The sequence below is a fragment of the Schistocerca gregaria genome, chromosome 2 (genome assembly GCF_023897955.1).
Source record: "Schistocerca gregaria isolate iqSchGreg1 chromosome 2, iqSchGreg1.2, whole genome shotgun sequence".
Classification (NCBI taxonomy): domain Eukaryota; kingdom Metazoa; phylum Arthropoda; class Insecta; order Orthoptera; family Acrididae; genus Schistocerca; species Schistocerca gregaria.
This window is the reverse complement of record NC_064921.1, coordinates 1,031,442,852-1,031,464,088: the sequence shown is the minus strand read 5'-3', so window position 1 is coordinate 1,031,464,088 and position 21,237 is coordinate 1,031,442,852. Positions and strand designations below refer to the sequence as shown.

The 21,237-nt window shown below is 37.3% G+C and overlaps 1 protein-coding gene across 1 annotated transcript in view; it reads left to right on the top strand.

The window, feature by feature from the left end:
* LOC126335551 (brain-specific angiogenesis inhibitor 1-associated protein 2-like) overlaps positions 1 to 2,226 on the top strand; it is an 850,912-nt gene extending 848,686 nt beyond the window's left edge. Inside the window, exon 12 of the mRNA XM_049998952.1 lies at positions 989 to 2,226. Within this exon, the coding sequence (XP_049854909.1) occupies positions 989 to 1,643 (655 nt within the window). The 3' untranslated portion in view covers positions 1,644 to 2,226. The remainder of the gene's footprint in view (positions 1 to 988) is intronic.
* The last annotated feature ends 19,011 nt before the right edge of the window (positions 2,227 to 21,237 follow it).

Below are 21,237 nucleotides of genomic sequence, written 5' to 3'. Positions count from 1 at the left end.
ATAGAATCTCTAATTACAGACCCATTTCATTGTTCCAGTAGTCTCAAAAGTTTTTGAGGAAGTAGAATATTGACTAATTTTTCTGAGCTGGGCTTGTTAATTACATCACAGTTTCGTTTCAAAAAAGGTGGTTAAGTTTCTACGATTTGCTTTTGCTTTTCTTTTTTTTTTTTTTATCTGTTTATTGACCTAGTCTATGTCATGAATGCTCTCCATCTTCATGAGGCCTATGGAACACAATGAACGAATGAATGGATGAAGATTGAATGAAAAGGAAGTAGACAATCCTGTAGAGAGATTATATCATAAATGAATCTAGCCTCAGACTGGGAGAACATAAGATGTGGAGTCCCAAAAGGATTGGTACCAGATCCACTCTTGTTTCTGACTTGCATTAAGAATATCGCATAAATTGCAGAAGTTTCTGTAAGGATCTTGGAATTATTACATAAACACCAGACAAGACATAAAATAGTTTTCATGCATGCCTCCAGTTTACTCCATTCAACATTTCATCATGCAGAGGCATTCTACTCCCATCTCCCATCCAATGTGAAGAAAGAAATTTGAAATCATGAGCGGCTCAAAACAAAATTAAAAATGTATCTGCATTTATTTGTCTGTCCTGAACTTAACTTCTGTAACAACAGTGAATAATACCATAGTGTATAAATGGTAAATAAGATGAGGATTTTCAGAGAAATAGTAATGTAAACTACAGATACATCTGATTATTTTATAGCCTGAAGATGCAGTGTGGTAAGCAAATACATCATTTTTTAGAATAAAGACAACCTCTGTTTCACAGTTTTTGGAGACTATTGTTTAGTCGCAGTAAGATTTTAAGTAATTAAAATATAAATGTCATTCAGCACTTGAGGATGAAGACTGGTCCTCCAATAGGAAATACAATTTTTTCCACTGATTACAGTCAATTCTTTCTTGAGTTTGTGTAAAACATAAGTTTAAAATTGCACTTATTTTGCAGGAAACATTCATCAAAGAAAGCTGCATCTCTGACTCTCAGCAAGGAGAAGTTAAGAGGATGGTTGCTGTACAAATCTGCTCTTGACCTGTGGCAAGATGTTAACAACAACACCGGTCAGCATGAAATGCAAAATAATCATCAGATAGTCAGTAAGCAAGCATCAAGTTTGGCTCATTTGGCCACTCTAGGCAGATTTAGTTCAAATGAGAAACAGCTACAACCACCTACGATCGTTCAAAGAACCCGATCCTTATGGAAATTTAGGCGGCCACAGAATTCTGTAAATGGAGATGTGCTCGAAGGAATGGCCCTCTGGCAGCATCGTTCATTGGTTGATGTGCCATCAGCAGTGGAGTCTGAAGAGAAGAAGACAACAGAAGAGAAGAAGACAAATGAAAAGACAGCCGTTGCTGTCCAGACAGAAGACTTATCAGACAGTGATTCAGACGAGTCCAACAGCAACTATTATTTACTAATAGAGGATCATCACCGTAGAGCATCTGTGAATGGATTACTTTCCTATGGACAGACGCTTAAGAAACGACTAAGCAAGCCTGACAGAGGGTCTAGATTTGATCAACGCTCTCAGACGACAGGAAATATGTGTGGCCCCTGGTATGATCTTTGGGGGCTAGATGAATCTGTGGTCAAATAAAGAAATGCAGATATTCACATTCATCTTGGCTTAAAGCATAAATTATGAAATATTTAATGAAAATTACCTGTTACTGCCAAGACTTGGTAGTTTGTAATAGAAGACCTACAAAGGATTAAAGAGTGTGTAAGTGTGTGTGTTTATACAAGTATAAGCAACTCTTGTCATGTGCGTTCTGCTGAAGTACTGATTCATCAAGTGAAACTGTGAGATGTGCTTAGTCAGTGTCAGCTAATTCACATACTGCATCAGTGAGAACATGATTAGAAATGAACAAATACTTTGGACAGTATTGTACTCTTTGATAGAAGAGAAGACTGTTACATATCAGTAGAAGGCTGTAATGCTGAATCAGTATAATAATTCTCTCCTTGATGTTCTTAATGTATATAACACTTATGTGCCTAATGAAAATTCCTTAAATTTAAAAGTGAGTGGGTTATATACACATGCATGTATATTAAATGTATTAAACAATTTGGGAAATAATTTTGCAATTGCATTAGAATTACTTACTCTTTTTCATTCTTTTCCAAAGCTCTATGTAAAATATCTTCTTGAATAAAAAACATTAGCTTCATTATATTATTCAGTGGCAACCTCATATTCCTTTCAGTTTCACATGTTATTCATCAAGTAACACTGTTTTTTGATCTGTTTTTACAGATTGGTCTATGTTTTATATCCCTTAAACATACAAATGTCGAATCAAACACTATAAAGTAAATTTGTCAACTGGTTTCATGAATGTCACTTTGATTTCCTGTGAATAATTTAAAACCATACTTATGTAATGATTGTGCATTATGAAAAGTCCATCTCACCATGACAGAAATAATTAACCTCTTCAATACTTATTACTTGGTTCATCATACAGATAAGCTTTGTTAGTAGCAATTTTTTCCTTTCACTGCAAAACACAGTTTGCCACATATTTTGCAAAAACATAGAGTAGTGTCTAAAGCTACCTATAATCAAAATGAAAGTAGGCACCTTTGCAACCTCAGACTTCTTAGAGGTGATACAGTTACCTAGAATGAAATTGGCTGGCAAACATAAAGTCAGATATTTATAAGATTTCAAAGCAGTGTAAATACAAAACTATCAACTTCACAAAATGAAAAACCATAGTATGTTGTAACTACAAGATGATCAGTCACCAATGAAATCAGTCAACTCATACAAATACCTGTGGATAAGAATTTGTGGGGTTATAATATAGATTGATCACATAGCATCAGTTGTGGGTAAAGAAGGTGACAGATTTCTGTTTACTGATAGGATACTGTGAAAGTGCTGTCAGTCTACAAAAGAGACACTTGTGCATCCCATCCTAGAAAATCGCCCATGTGTGTGGTACTTTTTGCCTGACAATAATATGTGCACTGTGCTCCTTCACTGTGTTGATTGTTTACTGTGTCACTTTACTGAGATGGTGTTATCTGGGTTATGTTAAGATATAGAAAAGTGAAGGTTTCAGCTATTTCATCATGACATCAAGCTGTGAAACACTGAGAATCTGACAGAACTGCACCTCCAAGGACATTACGGACATTACAGGTAGGAGACCATCACCACCTTTGCTCTCGGATAGTCTCGGTTGCATTAAAGTCAATTCTTGAGTTTGCAGTTGATCTTCATAATGTTGACATCAGTACAGAAAAGTTGTGGTTTGCTATTAGCATGTTCACATCCATATAACTATTTTGTTTTCACAAAGCTCATATTTTACATTTCTATGGGAATCTTTTGACTTGTACATATGACCAGCATGGAGGTGTGTATTATATGATGCGCATGTGTCACATAGTGACTGTATCAAATCTTTTGAATTGGTGGCTGTTGCTTTCTTAAAAACTGGTATTGTGTTACATGCTTCATGTTTAATAGTCTCAGTGACTGTCTCAAAAACTCAAGTGTGTGCACTATTTATATAATTTACAGCCACTGTGTTTTGAAATATTGTGTCCATAAAGGACTTTAAGTTCAGGCAGTGATTAAGTTGTTCATGCCATATCTGTGTGTAGTGAAATGGAGAGGCAGGGATATCTACATGCATAAAAACATTTGATGTGAAACGAAATCTGGTCACCACATTGTTTGTGGTGGAAATAAATGTGTGAAAAAGCGATATTACCAGGAAATCTATGTAATGTACATCATCTGCTCAATTCCTAGAAATCAATTTATATCTATTCTATGAGACTTTGATCATTGAGATTCTGAGGGCTTAATGCACAATGCAAATAGGAGCCACTGCAAATAGAATAACTGGTAGAAGCCGACTTCAGTGAAGATACATTTTGCTTCTGGAAAAATATTTGTTCACACTAAACTAGACTGATCCTATGACTAATCTTAGACAATAGGCTAAAGAAAGGCAGACCAATAGTAATAGCATTTGTAGATTTAGAAAAAATTGTTCATATCAAATAGGAATTTCTGTGTTAGGAGGTATTTTCTGATGGTATTTATAAGGAGTGTAGCCTTGTACGGAAGTGAAACTTAGACTATAAGCAGCTCAGACAAGAAGGACATATAAGCTTTCAAAATGTGGATACTACAAAATAATGCTGAAGATCCAATGGGTAGGTAAAATAACTAATGAGAAGCTACTGAACATAGGAGGAAAAGAAATTTGTAGCACAACTTGACTAAACGAAGAGACTTGTTGATATGTATGAAGGAATTGTCAGTTTCGTAATGGAGAAAAGTGTGAAAGCTAAAAATTGTAGAGAGAGACCAAGAGATGAGTATACTTAGCAGGTTATGATGGATATAGCACTTATTCAGAGTTGAAGACACTTGCATATGGTATGCTAGCGTGAAGATCTGCACCAAACCAGTCAATCTCCGGACTGAAGACCTCAACAACAACAACAACAACAATGATGTTGGTAATTAATGCTGCACTATATCCATATGAAACTTCCTGGCAGATTAAAACTGTGTGCACTTGCCTGCGAAAGGCAAAGGTCCTGACTTCGAGTCTTGGTCCAGCACACAGTTTTAATCTGCCAGGAAGTTTCATATCAGCACACATTCTGCTGCAGAGTGAAAATCTCATTCTGGATCTATATCCATACTCTGTAAACTATTGTGAAGTGCATGGTAGAGGGTATTTCTCATTGTTCTTCCTATTACATTCACATATGCAGTATGGTAAGAAAATTTAGATGGCTCTGTGCTTACTGTAATTAATCTAAACTTGTATTTGTGGTCTCTAAGGGAGCGGTACATAGGTGATTGCAGTATAATCCAAGATTCTTCACTGAATGTTCTTTCTTGAAATGTTGCAAGTAAGTTTTTGCTGGATAGTTCATGTCTATCTTCAAGTGCCTCCCACTTGAGGCTTTTAGTGTTTCCATGACTCTATCCTGTGCTGCACTTCCTTGATGCTGGCATGCTCAATGTTCTGTCCATCCTCTTTGGTATCAAAACATAATATAATTAAAATATACAATACATAAGTTTTATGAAACATTTACACTTAGTTGTTTCATGCTTTCTTTACAAATATGATGTTTACTCATGAGAAATATATGTATATATTTCATGTTTGCTACTACACCTGGGGCTGAACTTCACTGATGTTACTGTTGCTATCTCTGAGCCCAGACTGACAATTTTAGCATGGAGTCAGTCATATAAAAACTGGTATAAAGATATTTGTTGATTTTGGAACCTGTATCATGTTTTGAATAATGACTAGGTTAGATTTTTCTAAAAGAGTAATGTGTTTTATGAAATATGTGTTATGAATTCAGAAAAGTTTATAGAACCATTTTTTGGAATTTGAATTACTACAGTCTTCTTGAGTCTAAGGGTACTTTGTCTGTCTCATATATCTCTGATGCTGTGTGGAATAGTATTCTCATGGCTGACTCTACCAACAATCCCAATCATGAGGCCCACTCCAGGGGCATTATTTTGACTTAATCTCCCTTGTATACTTTTCCTGTATATCCTTCCACCTTACAGCATTCCCTTTTAGGCTTAGTAATGGCTTGCCATCTGATTTCTGGGTATTCATATACCGTATTTACTCGAATCTAAGCCGCACTTTTTTTCCAGTTTTTGTAATCCAGAAAACCGCATGCGGCTTAGACTCGAGTGCAAAGTAAGCGGAAGTTCTGTAAAATGTTGGTAGGTGCCGCCACAATTAACTTCTGCCATCGAATATATGTAGTGCTGCACACGCATGCTTTGCAGGCACAAAGATAAATACTGGCGCCAAAACCTCTGCGTCAGTAAATAATTTTTTAAAAAAAAGGTGGAAATGAGCTTTTTTCTCCGCCCCGAGTTTCGACCACTGCATTTTCATACATTATCCAACAAGGTAAATACAAATTTTCATCTTCGAATGTAGCAGCCTGTCAATGTACTACGAAATTTAGACTGGCAAGACTTCTAGGGATGTTTGTCCATATGGCCAACTCTACGTTCTGAATTTTTTCCTCTCTGTGACAAGAAATGGTTGCTAATAGGAACTTTTATGAATTGTGAAACACATACAGTATTCTCTTCACGATAAGAATAATACGAATATAAACATTTTGCCATGTATTCTTTCGTGTTTGCTGCTATCTCACTTAAATCCTGTCTGCCTAATAAACTACGAAACTAGAGTGAGACAACAGCAAAAACGGAAGAATATACATATCATGTCATGTTTATATTCGTATTATTCTTATGCCGAATACAGTCAGAGATGAAGCGTGACAACTGACTAAATTTTCAAATCTAATATGACTCTAATTTCTGTGCAGAATGTAATGTACCAAAGATGCGTCTGCAAAGATTTTCAAACAGAGAAAAATTTTCACTAATCTCTCGTTCAGAACATCTTATATCATACGCAGTCTATTATTTGGTTCTTGTTGACCATTATCAAAGAAAGCAGCAGTGTAAGTAACAACAAAAATCAGTTTCATGCCATTGCTTCGCTAATAAGACAATTCGTATCTTTTTCTTTTAAGGCGGCGGTAGCGTGCACAGAAGCAAGGCATGCCGCAAGCGGCAACAGGTCGTAAACACTCATTATCAGAATGCGACAAACAATGCACGACACAGTATAATAATGCATTTTCAGCTTAGAGTGACGTAAACACCTATAACTTATCAGATCAAAGGAAAAATAAGCAATAAATTCAAACCAGACGAAGCACATGAAAAAGGAACGGTACCCATATAAATACGGACGGAGCGCCTGACACATAGCAATGGCTACCTGGTAAAGCCTAAGTTCTAAGTTTACGACTTGAACCTAACTACTGTAACTGTACCTGGCAAAGCTTAACTGCTAAGCTTACGACTCGAACCAAACTACTGTAGCTGTGTCGTCATTCAATCGACCTAAATCGTGTCTCATATTACAATAGACCAACTTTGTTTCTATTTGGAGGTGTGGCCTAAAACTTTTCTCTCCCCTTGAATTTCGAGTCTCAAATTTCAGGTGCGGCTTAGATTCGGGAAAATTTTTTTGCTTGATTTCGAGTCTTATTTTTCAGGTGCGGCTTAGATTCGAGCGTGCCTTAGATTCGAGTAAATATGGTAGCTGTTTCTCTTTTCCCCAAAGTTCTTCTCTTCATGTATGTGGAATTTATCTTTCTCCTAGTTATACACACTTTTACATCCTTGCAATTCATCCAGCCAATCCTCATTTGCCATCTTGCACTTCCTGTCAATTCCATTTTTTTATATGTCTGTATTTCCTTTTGTTGGTTCTTACCTGAACCAAAAGCAGAAGAAACAATGAGACTGTCAATTGATCTTGGAAAGAGGATCAAAGGTTTTCTAATAGCAGACACAATGTATTAACTTGTTCCTGCATTAACAGGTTAAGTTTGCTGCTTCGGATCATAAAAGCTTCATTACTTTTTTCCTCACTTTCACAAAGGGTAGCAATGTAATTAATAAAACTTGTCATGGATATTCTGCTACTTCTGAATTTTGATCCTGCTACTGAAAGTTTCTTTTATTTCTGTCATTATTTCTTTGATATATTTAACATTAGGGGCAAAAGACTGCATCTATATCTGCAGCCCTTTTAATCCAAGCACTTCATTGTTTATCTTCCATAATTTTTGTTCCCTCTTTAGTCTTTTGCATTTTTCCCTACAGCTTACACCTACACTGCTTGATAAATATGTGAAGCACTCAGAAGTCTTTATCAGCTGTCAGTTCAGCATTGTACACATACACACCATTGGCATCAGAGTAGCAATTCTCTCTGACAGTTAGAATGATGACCAGTGTGCATCTGTGCTGTTCATGTTTAATGTTGTCACCAGGCCTGGTAAGGTGTATCAGAAGCATGAACAGTGTCAGATGTTGAGTGATCACTGTGAAGGGCACAAAGATGTCATGCAGAGGAGAGCAGGATGGCACCGATCAGTGGGTAACCCCAGTCACATTGTTAACATCAGCACAGTCCACTCTAGTGAAGTCTGGGGAGTGCTGCACTCTATGTGGTTACCACTGAACTAACTACAATCGGCCACTAACAAAGTTTTGCATTGCTGTTGCAGTGAAGTACACAAGTCCTTTCCAAACAAATTCCTTCTTCTTTCTTCACATCTTTGAAGCAATGTAAGGAACATTTGCATATGCATTTTTAATGAGTTAAATGAACACACATACTGGTAATGTTTTCAATATCATTTGGTTCAAAGTTTATGTTTTTAAACCAACTCCGTCTACTCATTAGATGAATTTTTGGATATAATAAGTGGGTAATGTCCCGCCCCCCTCCCCCCCCCCCCCCCCCCACCAAGGAAAAAAAAGAAAAAAAATATTAAGTGTCATATAATATTTTGTGTCATGTAATATCTTGTATAGACACCTTTTATTAACCTGAGATGTTCTACGTCATTACCAAGTGTCGTATTCATGATCTATGGAACAAGAACTAATCTAATCTAATCTGTCGGGTTAAGAAATTTTGTAGTATTCATGTTGGGTTGCACCGATCAAGTGAGTGGGGGAATGGTAGTCAAGTGGTTGTCACACACCTCACAGACTTAAATAGTAATGTGTTGTCCTTTTATATCTGTAGGCCTATTTACTTTTAGCTTAGTAGACTGCAATAAAGTGTATTCTCTCTGATGCCAAGAATGTGGAAAAGGACTACTACTAGCAGAGAATGGATTGATGGAAAGCTGCAACAGACAATGTTGTTTGTCAGTGAAGGGCATTCTGCAGGAGCAGCAAACAGTTCAATATTCCATTCAAACCACTGTGTGACAGAAAATTTAAATGTATTTAATGAGGTCCACTTCTTGGCCAAAGAGCAGTTTTTATTCAAGAGCAGGAGACAGCATTGGCTGATTGAATAAAGTTAGTGGACAATGTTTTTCATGGATAAACTCGACTGCGAGTCCATAGAGTGGCTTTTGCATATGCTGAAGCAAACCATGTGCATAACATTTATTTCCAAAGTTTCCTGCTTGGATGGTAAGCACTGGCTTTATGGTTTTCTCTAATGGAATCCCAAAATTAACCAAAAACATCAAACAGTATCAACCATCTTATAGCTTTTAACTGACAGAAGTAAAAGTATTTTTTGACCAGTTGGGAGACGTGGCAATTGCTGTATTATTCAGTGGTTTGATATTTAACTAATTTGTAAATGAAAATGATAATCTTATTTTATTACATTGAGTAATTACCAAATAATTTCTCTCCTGGTTAAAGATTTGGTCAAGTTGCTAAAAAACTCCAAGTTAATGTTGTGTTAAAGTGTTGTCTGTAAGTTGTGTAAGTATCACAGTTCATACAACAGATTCTATACAACTATTGACTATGATGGAAACAGTTATCTTCAGCAAAATGATCATTAAAACCACCAAATTTCAGCCACAATACTGACGTATGTTACCTGAAACCATATTCTACACAACTTGTGCATAATTAATTTTGACTCCATACATCAGCAAGAAAAGTTTGTATATGGTTCGAGCTATGAGCACTGTTTTTAATGAACCAATCTGATTCGAATTATTTTCATTAAAATGAATTCGGGACCAACAGTGCACAAATTTTTTTTACACAATTTTATTACCTTCGGCATTTATGTCTGCAGAGTTGCGTAATTTGAATTTGCTGCTGAGATAATTGTTAAGATGGCGTTAGAAAAATGATAGAGACTTTCTATTGTTAGAGTAAATTTTCTTTTTAATAGGATAAGTATTTGAAATGCTTATTAAACTTTACTTTCATATTGTGCACTATTTAGGCTAATTTTCATCAAGCAAACCTTTGAAACACAGATAAAAATGCGATACAAATAGCTATCATCAATGGCTGCGCTCCTTGCAGCGGAAACAAATAATTAATACAGATAATGCTTATTGAGGGAGGAATTAAAGTTAAAAATAATTATTCACTCATATTTATAATAATAATGAACTCTATTCTCAAGTAATAATTAACAAATAGTTACAATTTCTTAACAGACCTCAGTTTTATATTCTTCTTCCATCCACAACCTACAAAAGCCAAGCAACAAAAGGTATAAACAAAGGAAGACAAACGCAGATCATAAAAGGAATTTACAATTATCATTATCTTTCTATGATACACATCGATATGTCCAATTACACATAAAATATTATATAAATAATTGATATTTATCATCATTTTCACTGGTTTTTCATATGTGAAATAGATAATGTTTATAACTGTTAGAGGCATAATTTCTTCTCGTCGCACTGTAGCTAAAATTTATCTTGTGGATAAATGATGACTAAATCTGCTTTCACATTGGATCATATTTTTAACTTGGATGAGATGGGAGTGACAACTGTCCAAGACCCTGGAAAAGTGGTTAGCACTAGAGGGAATAAAAGGATTTGGCTCTGTTCTTAGCTAGGGGTGAGGGAATATAATAACCATGATTTGTTGTATGAATGCTGCAGGGGACTATATCCACCTGTGCTTATATTTCCCAAATAAGGAATGTCCTCACATTTGCAAAAGGATGGCTCTCCATGTGTGTTGTATAGTTGTTCCCACAATGGTTGGTCAAAAGAAGCTTTATTCATTACTCAGCTTAAGCACTCCATTCACCACCCAAAGGCTTGTGCACATAATAAAGTGCTTTTGCTATTGGACAACCATGGTGGCCATGCCACTTTACAGTTGTACAATTCGTGTTGTGATGATGATCTAATTATGCTCTCCATCCCACCATATACATCTCATTGGATTCAGCCTCTGGGTCTCTCATTATATTCGCCTTTGAAATCTGCTTTCTACATGAATGTGATATCAAAATCAAATTCACCTTCCTACAGAAAAAACGCCATATTACACTGCTGCACTGTTCAACACTGTGTATTCCAAAGTAGCTCCTATTGGAAATTCTGTTTCACACATAAAGATTACTTGCCTGCTGAAACGGTCATGCAACAGAATGAAATTCCAGAGATAGTCATAGAGAGTGATGAGCCAATGAGCATATCACCTACAAGCAAAATGAAGTTGAATGACTTGGTTCAGTCAACTTTCTGTTAGGAAAGCAAGCCATTCACATAAGCATCAAGTGGTCATTTGGCTCCAAGTTAAGAAACACAACTGCAGTTCAAAGTTTGGTTCAGATACTGTAGACAGTGATATTAATACAAATGAAGATGAGTTGTGTGATGGTGGTGATTATGAACTTGATGATTTGCTGTTCAGTGAAGATGAAGATACGTGCTTCATTTGCAGTGAACTTCGGCAAAATGGAGAAAAGTGGTACAGTGGTACAGGCTGTGTGCTATGTAACCACACTCTTTGCAATGGGGCTGATCCAGCTGTAACTACTTTTGTGACATTTGCTTGAAGAAACAGTGGGCCTACGCTTAAGTTTAAACAAAAAACTGACTCAAACTTTTATTTGTTTCCCTCAGAGAGGCTAAATACATTGTTAACTATTCAGTTAATTTTTTAAAGCATCTGTTTGCTTATCAATATTTGCATTTATACCATTACAACCTTAATGTTGTTAGTCTGTAATATGTTTGTATAGCTTAATAATTTTTAAGCCATAAATTTAATACTTTTACCCAAAAGTCATAGGTTAGTCAATTATTTCAGTCTTTTGGTTAAAATTATTGCAATTTGTATTATTTGTAACAATTTTTAATGCAATGGATAAAACATATATATCCAGTAATTAAATGTCAATATTTCCCATACAAAATACATGGGACAAATGTATGGTCAGCACTGTTATTACTCCATGGGTAGGGGAATGCTAATCAAAGCTGTTTTTTCATTTTGCAAATTCTGTGCTAAAGAACAGAACTTGTATGACTTTTATTTCCTTACCATAGGCAGTAGGAAATATTAATCTGACACCTGATGCAAAAGTTTAAATTTTTAGATGGATACGTTCTATCTGAGTGATCAATTTCCTCAAGTTACTGCCATGTTCTGCCCTTCTGATCAGCATGGATTCAGACAGCATTACTTGTGCATAACTCAGCTGTCATTTCTCAGATGGTAACCCATGAATCATGAATGAGGGCAACAGATGAATTCCACACCCCAAGTGTTCTGAAAAGCTTTCAAAACAGTGCCTGAATGTGGACTGTTGACTAAGTTCAGAGCATACAGGATAGGTTCCCAGGTATGTGAGTGGTTAGAAGACTTCTTAAGTAACAGAACATAGTACATTATATTGGATGGTGAGTGTGCAGTAGTGACAAGGGTATCATCAGGAGTGACCCAGGGAAGTGTGATAGGAGCAGCAATCTGTAACTGTTTGCTGATGATGGTAACACTGAGTGGTTGTAGAAATATTTAGGATCTTAGGCAGAATATCTATTTGGTGTGATGAATGGCAGCTTGCTCTAAATGCAGAAAAATGTAAGTGAATGTTTTAACAGTCCTGCAATTTTCAAATACAGCATTTGGGGTATGCTGCTTGACGCAGTCTTGTCAATCAAACATCTGCCTTTTCATCTATGTACATACTCCGCAAGCCACTGTCTGGTCTATAGCAGATGTTTCATGTACCACAACAAGTCAATTCCTTTCCTATTTGATTCCAAAACAGAGTGAGCGAAAAGCACCTATCTGTATGGCTCTGTACGAGCACTGAATTCTCGTATCTTGTCTTCACAGTCCTTACATGAAACACACATTGGTGGCAGTAGAACTGTTCTGCAGTCAGCTGCAAATGCCAGTTCTCCAAATTTTATCAGTAGAGGTACATGAAAAGAACATCATCTTCTCTTTAGGGATTCCAATTTGAGTTCACAAAGCAGCACCATAACAGTCACATGTCAGTTGAACCTGCTGGCAACAAATCTAGCACCATGCTTCGGAATTGCTTCAATGTCTTCCTTTGCTCTGACTTATTGGGGACACCAAACATTCAATCTAAAGGCCTACTCAATAATGGGTTCTACAAGTGGTCTCCTTTTAGAAAAGCTACACTTTTCTAAAACTCTCCTAATAAGCTAAAGTCAACCATTTGTCTCCCTTACTACCATCCTTGTGTACTCATTCCATTTCATATCACTTTGCAGTGTTACACATGGATATTTAATCACTGTGACTGCGTGAAGCAGCACACTATTAATACTATATTTGAACATTAAATAATTGCTTTTTTTATTCATGTGCAATAATTGATGCTTTTCTACATTTGGGCTCTGCTGCCATTCACCACATCAAATAGAAATTCTGCTTAAGTGATCCTGTATCCTTTTACATTCACTTAGTCATGATACTTTCCCTTGTACTACAGTGTCATCAGCAAACTGTCACAGGTTGCTGCTCACCCTAATTGTCAGATCATTTATTTATATATCATTTATGTATTTATCACACTTCCCTGGGGCACTTCTAATGATAGTCATGCATCTGATGAATGCTCGCAGTCAAGGCCAATGTACTGGAGTCTATTAGTTAAGAAGATTGGAGCTACTCACATATCTGTAAACCTATTCCATATTGTTGTACCTTCATTAACAGCCTGCAGTGGTTTAACCATGTCAAATGTATTCCAGTAATCTAGGAATATGGACTCTCCTTTTGCCCTGTATCCAGGGTTTGCAAGACACTGTGAAAGAATTGTGCAGGCTGCGTTTTGTATGGATGATGCTTTCTAAATGAGTGCTGCTTCATAAACAGAAATGTGTATGTCTCAAGGGAATTTATTATATTCGGTCTAGGTATAACTTTGCAAAGTGATATACTTGGGATGAGCACATAAGTATTATGAAGATTCTTTGTAAACTCAAATGGGAATCCCTGAAGGAAAGACAATGTCCTCTTTGTGAAACACTATTGGTAAAATTTAGAGAACAGGCGTCTGCAGCTGACAGTCAGATGGTTCTACTGCTGCTGATGCAAATATTGTGTATAGGCCATGAGAAAGCATAAGGGAAATTAAGACTTGTAAGTAGATGTATAGGCAGTCAGTTTTCCCTCACTTCATTCACGAGTGGTTCAAGAAAGAGAATAAGTACTAGTGGTGCAAGGTAGCCTCAGCCATGCACCAAAGAAGGTTCAGTGGGAGTTGGTGTAAGATCCAGGTCACTGTTATAGACTTCTTTCCATGCTCCTACAAAAACACCCTTTGTGTGTGTGTGTGTGTGTGTGTGTGTGTGTGTGTGTGTGTGTGTGTCCTGTTCAATTATACATATATAAAAGGTCATGCAAAAATTTAGCAGGACATAGAGGATCACCCACTGAAATTTTTTAGGTAGGGAACCTGGGGCCAGAGAAGCCAGCTGTTTAAGGAGATAATACATACAAAACCACATTACCTGCATCCAAGTGGGAGAGGGACTCATAATCATGTTCATACTGCCAAATACATTGTAAATTTGACTTGGTACTGTAATCACTGGAAAATCATCACAAATTCTCTCAATCAATTAAGTTTCATTTTGTTCCCTGTGCCCATTCTGGATGCTCCACTTCTTTTGTCAGACACTGCATATATAATAATATAAGATTTAATGTAACTGTACTGTATACAAGAGAGAAACACGATCATCCTCACCACAGTAGAAGTATGCAAATATTCATGTGAACAGTTCATTTGAGAATAATTTCAAGGATCATGAAAGTGTCTAATCAATGGTAGGAATGATGGTGAAATTTCACATTTTTGTACACTCTGATGGAAACACCCTGTGAATATTCAAGGGCAGCCCCACTCATCCCCTGGGAACAACCATCGGTTGCTCAAAGTCACTTCCAATCCTCCCCTTCACCATCCCTTTCCTCACCCCTTCCCCCTAGACCAACAACATACAAGCACCCTACCTCCTCATCTTTTACAAATGGGCCACTTCAGTGCATGGGTTTATTTTGGTGGTGTCCACCATAGGGAGATGACAAAAGTGTGACTATCTGTTAATAACAAATAACATATTTGTAATTATGTTAAGTCACATCATTTGAGATCTAGCATGTGCACATTTTGTTAATAAGAAATTAAATTTGATATCACACAATTTTCGTCATTCAAGGCACCACCAGAGACCACACCCAGACAAATATGTAGTACTCAAATTTTTTTGTATTTTTCCATATTTTCAACAATTTTACATATTTTTCCATATTTTTACAGTTTTTCTTATTTTCCCATATTTTTCCATGTATTCCACAAATTTTCCACATTTTTATAATTTTTGGCATTTTCCCACAATTTTACGTATTTTATCCAATTACGTGAGTTCCATTCCACTCGACATCATCTCAATGGCACATCTTGAGTTGTCATGTCATGTTGAAGTCACGATGCTCTTGGCTAATTTCAATGCAGTAACATGATCCAGTCAGCACCTAAATTATTTATCACTGCCAAGCGATCCTCTTTGTTACAAGTGTGTGTGAGATGTCATAATGTATGTCCTAGAAACTGACACATTCCCCTATTGATATAACTAGTAAGATCATAATGTATTGTGCAAAATTAAAGATGTCACAGCAAATTCTATAACCACCACAATTTTACCAATTCCCAACCAAGGATACTGTATGTATAAGAAAAACCATACCGTAATTGTTGGGTTCAAATTAATGATGATGTAAATAAAATAGAAAGAAACTTCCACATGGGAAAAATATATTAAAAACAAAGATTCCAAGACTTACCAAGCGGGAAAGCGCCAGCAGACAGGCACAATGAACAAAACACACAAACTCACACACAGAATTACTAGCTTTCGCAACCAATGATTGCTTCTTCAGGAAGGAGAGGGAAAGACGAAAGGATGCGGATTTTAAGGGAGAGGGTAAGGAGTGTATTCATCTTCCCTTTTTCCGTAATCTACCATACATTTTATCCTGCCTAATTATACTCAATACTGCTTGTGTCTGTGTATGTGCGGATGGATATGTGTATGTGTGTGTGCGAGTGTAGACCTGTCCTTTTTTTTCCCCCTAAGGGAAGTCTTTCCGCTCCCGGGATTGGAATGACTCCTTACCCTCTCCCTTAAAACCCACATCCTTTCGTCTTTCCCTCTCCTTCCTGAAGAAGCAACCATCGGTTGTGAAAGCTAGTAATTCTGTGTGTGTGTTTTGTTCATTGTGCCTGTCTGCCGGCGCTTTCCCGCTTGGTAAGTCTTGGAATCTTTGTTTTTAATATATTTTTCCCATGTGGAAGTTTCTTTCTATTTTATTTACATCATCATTATTTTGAACCCAACAATTACGTTTGTTATTGTCTCTGTTGCATTTCGAAATCTTCTCTATCATCTTACTTTCTCTTTTCGTTTGTACAAGTAGTTTCATTTTGTATTCATCTTCCCTTTTTCCGTAATCTACCATACATTTTATCCTGCCTAATTATACTCAATACTTCTTGTGTCTCTGTATGTGCGTATGGATATGTGTGTGTGTGTGTGTGTGTGTGTGTGTGTGTGTGTGTGTGTGTGTGTGTGTGTGTGTGTGTGCACCTGTCCTTTTTTTCCCCCTAAGGGAAGTCTTTCTGCTCCCGGGATTGGAATGACTCCTTACCCTCTCCCTTAAAACCCACATCCTTTCGTCTTTCACTCTCCTTCCTGAAGAAGCAACCATCGGTTGCGAAAGCTAGTAATTCTGCGTGTGTGTTTGTGTGTTTCGTTCATTGTGCCTGTGTGCTGGCGCTTTCCCGCTTGGTAAGTCTTGGAGTCTTTGTTTTTAATATAAAAACCACACCGTGATAGATAAAACATTGCCTAGCAGTCAGTATATTACTAGATTGTGTGATGTCATACTTTATGTAATAAAATGAGCATATTGTGGGAAATAATGATGTCACAGTAAATTGTATGGTATCATAGTTTACGTATTAAAATGAGTAGTACACTGTGGGAGGTAATGACACCATAGCAAATTACGACATCATAGCAAAATTCTGATGGTTCTCAATTTCCAATCAAAGATGCATTGTGTGTATACTAATTGGCACACTATTAAAAAAAATATGCATCTACACAGCTGACCAATATCTCCAACCACTCCCCAGCCAAAAACAAGTCTCGCGCAGGGTAGAGCACACTTCGAACACTGAAGATTTAGAGTATGGCACGGTATGCCATAACTGAGAAATTTCCATCGTTTTAGATGTAATCATCGCCAATGCTACTGATCTGGTTGCTGGTAAAAAGATAGTGCTACTATGTCAAGCATTCAGCAAGGGGCCTGTTGCCTATATTAATAATGACAGACAGATCCAGTGGAAATATGTAGGCCGTGTTGCCAATAAGAGTCATCCCCTTCCTCCCTTTTATCTCCGAACCAATCGGAATAAAGACCCCCTAATATCCTGTTGTCAAAACTAGTGCTTATGTGTGGATGGCTGCTCCCAGACTGCATAAAAAGCCTTGTAACCTACCACATCATAATACAAACTTTGCGTTATTATCAGTTAGTGTGTGACATTGCTAGAAGACAAGTAGATAACTAAAAACAACCTGAGTAGGAGCATTACCTGTCCTTCTGCATCCATCACAATGGAAAAATTAGTCTGGAGTTTCCTTCAAAAGTGGGCAAGAACAGTGCAATGAGACAAAACCACTATATTCCCCCTACATGTGCACCATACTGACTGTATCAGGAGAAAATTGGCAACAAATACAATCCCGCTAGCACAATGATAGTGGGAAAGATCTACCAGTGCTCTCAGGCAAAATAAAAATTCATGTAACACTAAATAACTCTTGTATTATTATTGTGTGGCATCATATGGAAATAATTCGACACGTATATACAAGGCCTGCCACCCAAATGAGAGTGAACAACGGCCACAGTGTAGCAAAAAATACTACTTGCCAATTCTTCAACTCACAGAGGTCATGACATCTCTCCAGCTGTATAATAAAATGCAGCCACACACAGCTGAAGTATTCACAAGCCAAGATGGTTAACAATTTCATCAATTCTCACTCAGCAGTGTTCCAAATATATGTGCTTCAAAAACATGGAACTCAGCAATTACCTACAGGGAACTGGACCATGCACATCTCTGCTGGAGTTATAGGCGATGTCACCACCACAGCAGATGACCCTGGGAGCCTTGAATGAGAGACATCCACATACAGTGAAACCCCTATTTCACGTTTTCGTCTGGTTCAGACTTAAAAAATGCAAAAATTGAGGAAAATGTTAGAAACCTCCAGAATATAAGTGAAAACACATGAAATTTGCTTATAAGATTAAAAATTGCAATCTTCTCCAATAATTTGTAGAAAATCTGTCTAATTGAAGGAAATTAAGATGTACAATACAGTATTTATACAGCAATTTGTGGTAATGAATTTCATCAGTTCTTAAAAAATCACAGATATATAACAGCAAGTACAAACTCATAAAAAAACTTAAGTTGGTATCTGGATAGAATTCAACTGAGCTATTTTCTGACATGCTACAACCACAAATTGTGTGTTCAAAACAAGCATTTTTGAGAGACCATTCTTTGTGCACACCCAGAAAAAAGTAAAACTTGGTGAACATGTAGAATTAAACCAAAAATATCACAGCAGCTAAGTGTTTAAACCATAGGCATAAATGCAGACATCTGCTTAATTCCAAACTTTGTCACCATTGCTGTTAGTGATTAATGCTTTTTTTTACAAGCTCCATTCCATATGGTCACCACCATTAAAGTGTTATTTTAGGCTTGATGAGAGAAAAAAAGACATGGCAAAAAAGAGGTTACTTCCCCAATTGATGTTCAAGCTTATTAGAAGTCACCTCAGCGAATTTTTGTGCACTGTGTAAAATACAAAATTTGAAAGAAAGTTCAGGTGCTACAATTTTGCTTCATACCCTCTATCACTGCTGCCAGTCTTTATAATCTATAGAGAGTGGTGTGTGTGGCATAAAGTATACAGGGTGAGTTGCGTAAGACGTAACACCCCCATTATTCCATTGGTGATTGCACGTATCGACAAGTGGTGTTCGGCGAATCATAGTCGACTATGGGGAACATACTTTGGTACATGCACATTAACTACAATGTTTATATTGACTGAGATAATGAGGCAAGTACATGTTTTTTAAATGGGACTGTACTTTTTTTAACATCCTTTGAATGCTCTGGAAAAGACACGTATAGTGATGTAACGCATGTTGCTATTGTGATTCAAATTTCGCTTAAAATACGATGGGAAACATTGTACGATTGAAGGTCGAGGCGGTCGGAAGTGGCTGCAGACTGTAAACACGCATTGCGCGACCTGCAGGCTGAGTTGCCGTGCTCTATGCAGCATGCACAGCCTACGCTACATAGGTAAATCCTCATCCACCCTCTTTTAAGCAAAGTTTGAATCATAATAACAACATGTGTTACATCATTATATGCGTCTTTTCCAGAGCGTTCGAATGATGGTAAAAAAAAAGGTATAGCATCCAATTTAAAAAACATGTACTTGCCTCATTATCTCCGTCAATATAAACATTGTGATTATTGCGCATGTACCAATGTATATGCCCCATAGTCCATTATGATTCACCGAAAACCGCATGCCGAACAATCACCCCCGGAATAAAGGGGGTGTTACGTCTTACGCGACTCACCCTGTATATGTGAGTAGCGTATGTAGTTGCAATTCTATCATCCCAGATTTGAACACAAAAGTCTTTAAAATGTGCTATCACAAAACCCTTGTTCTATTTCTGTGTGACATGTCTGTCACAGTACATCATCTGCATGAAAAGTATATTTTCAGCACTTCACAAAATGCTTTTCATTGCTACCTACACTCCAGTGGTTGAAGGGCTACTCCACCTGTCCACACATAAAATAGGTGAGCTCATTTTATGTATGTTAGTGTGGCGTGGTGGCTGCGCTGGCTATTGAATGACTTAACAAGTTGCCAGCCAATAAGAGCTCACTAGCTGGAAATGGATGACATTACCTCAATCATGACTGAGCCTGTCTTCGAGACTCAGTTTTTGAATTTAAACAGTTGATGGTTGATATTGTTGCTGAATACAGTACACTGGAAATACATGCAAAAAGATGAGACTGTTATAAGTGGCACAAGAAAAGATGGCATCCAGGTCCCTTCATCATGTATTGGCTCAGTCCTGAACACTTTGTATCAGCTGCCTTGTTTTTCCATTACCGCTGCAACCGAACAGTATTTTTATCATAATTGCACAGTGAAGATGAATGTTGCAAGTTGTGTTGGCAACACCAATCATGGATTACATCATTTCCTCTCTGATGTCTCCCCTATCCATAATTGGCTAAAATATTCCCTTAACTCCACCACCAACCATGGTGCAAACCATTTGTCTTTTGTGCCACTTATCACTCATTCAGTCACATCAAAAGTCAATAGGAAGAAAACAGAGTGAATTCAAGTGAGACATCAAGTAAGAACTTTGACTCGAGGTAAACCATACTAGGAAGAAATGCAAAATTGGGTAATTTTCAGCATGGATCTTATGTGTTTTTCACAGGGGCTATGAATTTATCATGTAGAATCAAAAGAAACTTAAAATCAGAGAATGTAAAATCAAAGTTCCACTGTACCTACCAACACTACACCAGGCAGCCACCTCTGATCCGCCAACTTGCCACCTTCATCTCCAGCTCAGCAAGCCTCTAGTCAGTCCAGGGAACAATGTGTGGGTCATGACCATCTAACATCTCTGCAACAGCACTCATTATTTAAATGAAACATCTATCCCCTGGGAACCACCACTCCCAGCCTCGACTTGTGGACATCATTTGACAGTAACTGCTGGCAAATGCCTTACACAAAATTGATAAAATGTGGGGAATCATTGACCTGTATATTGCTACATGTAGCAATCAGGAAATTCCTTTCACTGGCTCAGAACACACACCCTTGCCACCACCATCTAAAGAGACCCACTTGACGTAGTTGTCCTCTCACTTAGATAGCAAGTCATGCAATGGTCTTGGTGTGAGTGTGTCTGCCTGTAGCCAACCAGTGTGATTTATAAGGTTGCTGGCCACATTCACAGCAATGAAACCTTTGTTGCTTGAGAAATCTTGAACACACTCCTTACTAGCTTAGAAGAAGACTGTTCCCAAAACCAAAAAGATAGTGTTGTGTGTTGTACTTGTTACCTGTAGGTATAATCAACACACTAGTGTTACATGAACTCAAATTGTCAATGCTCTTTT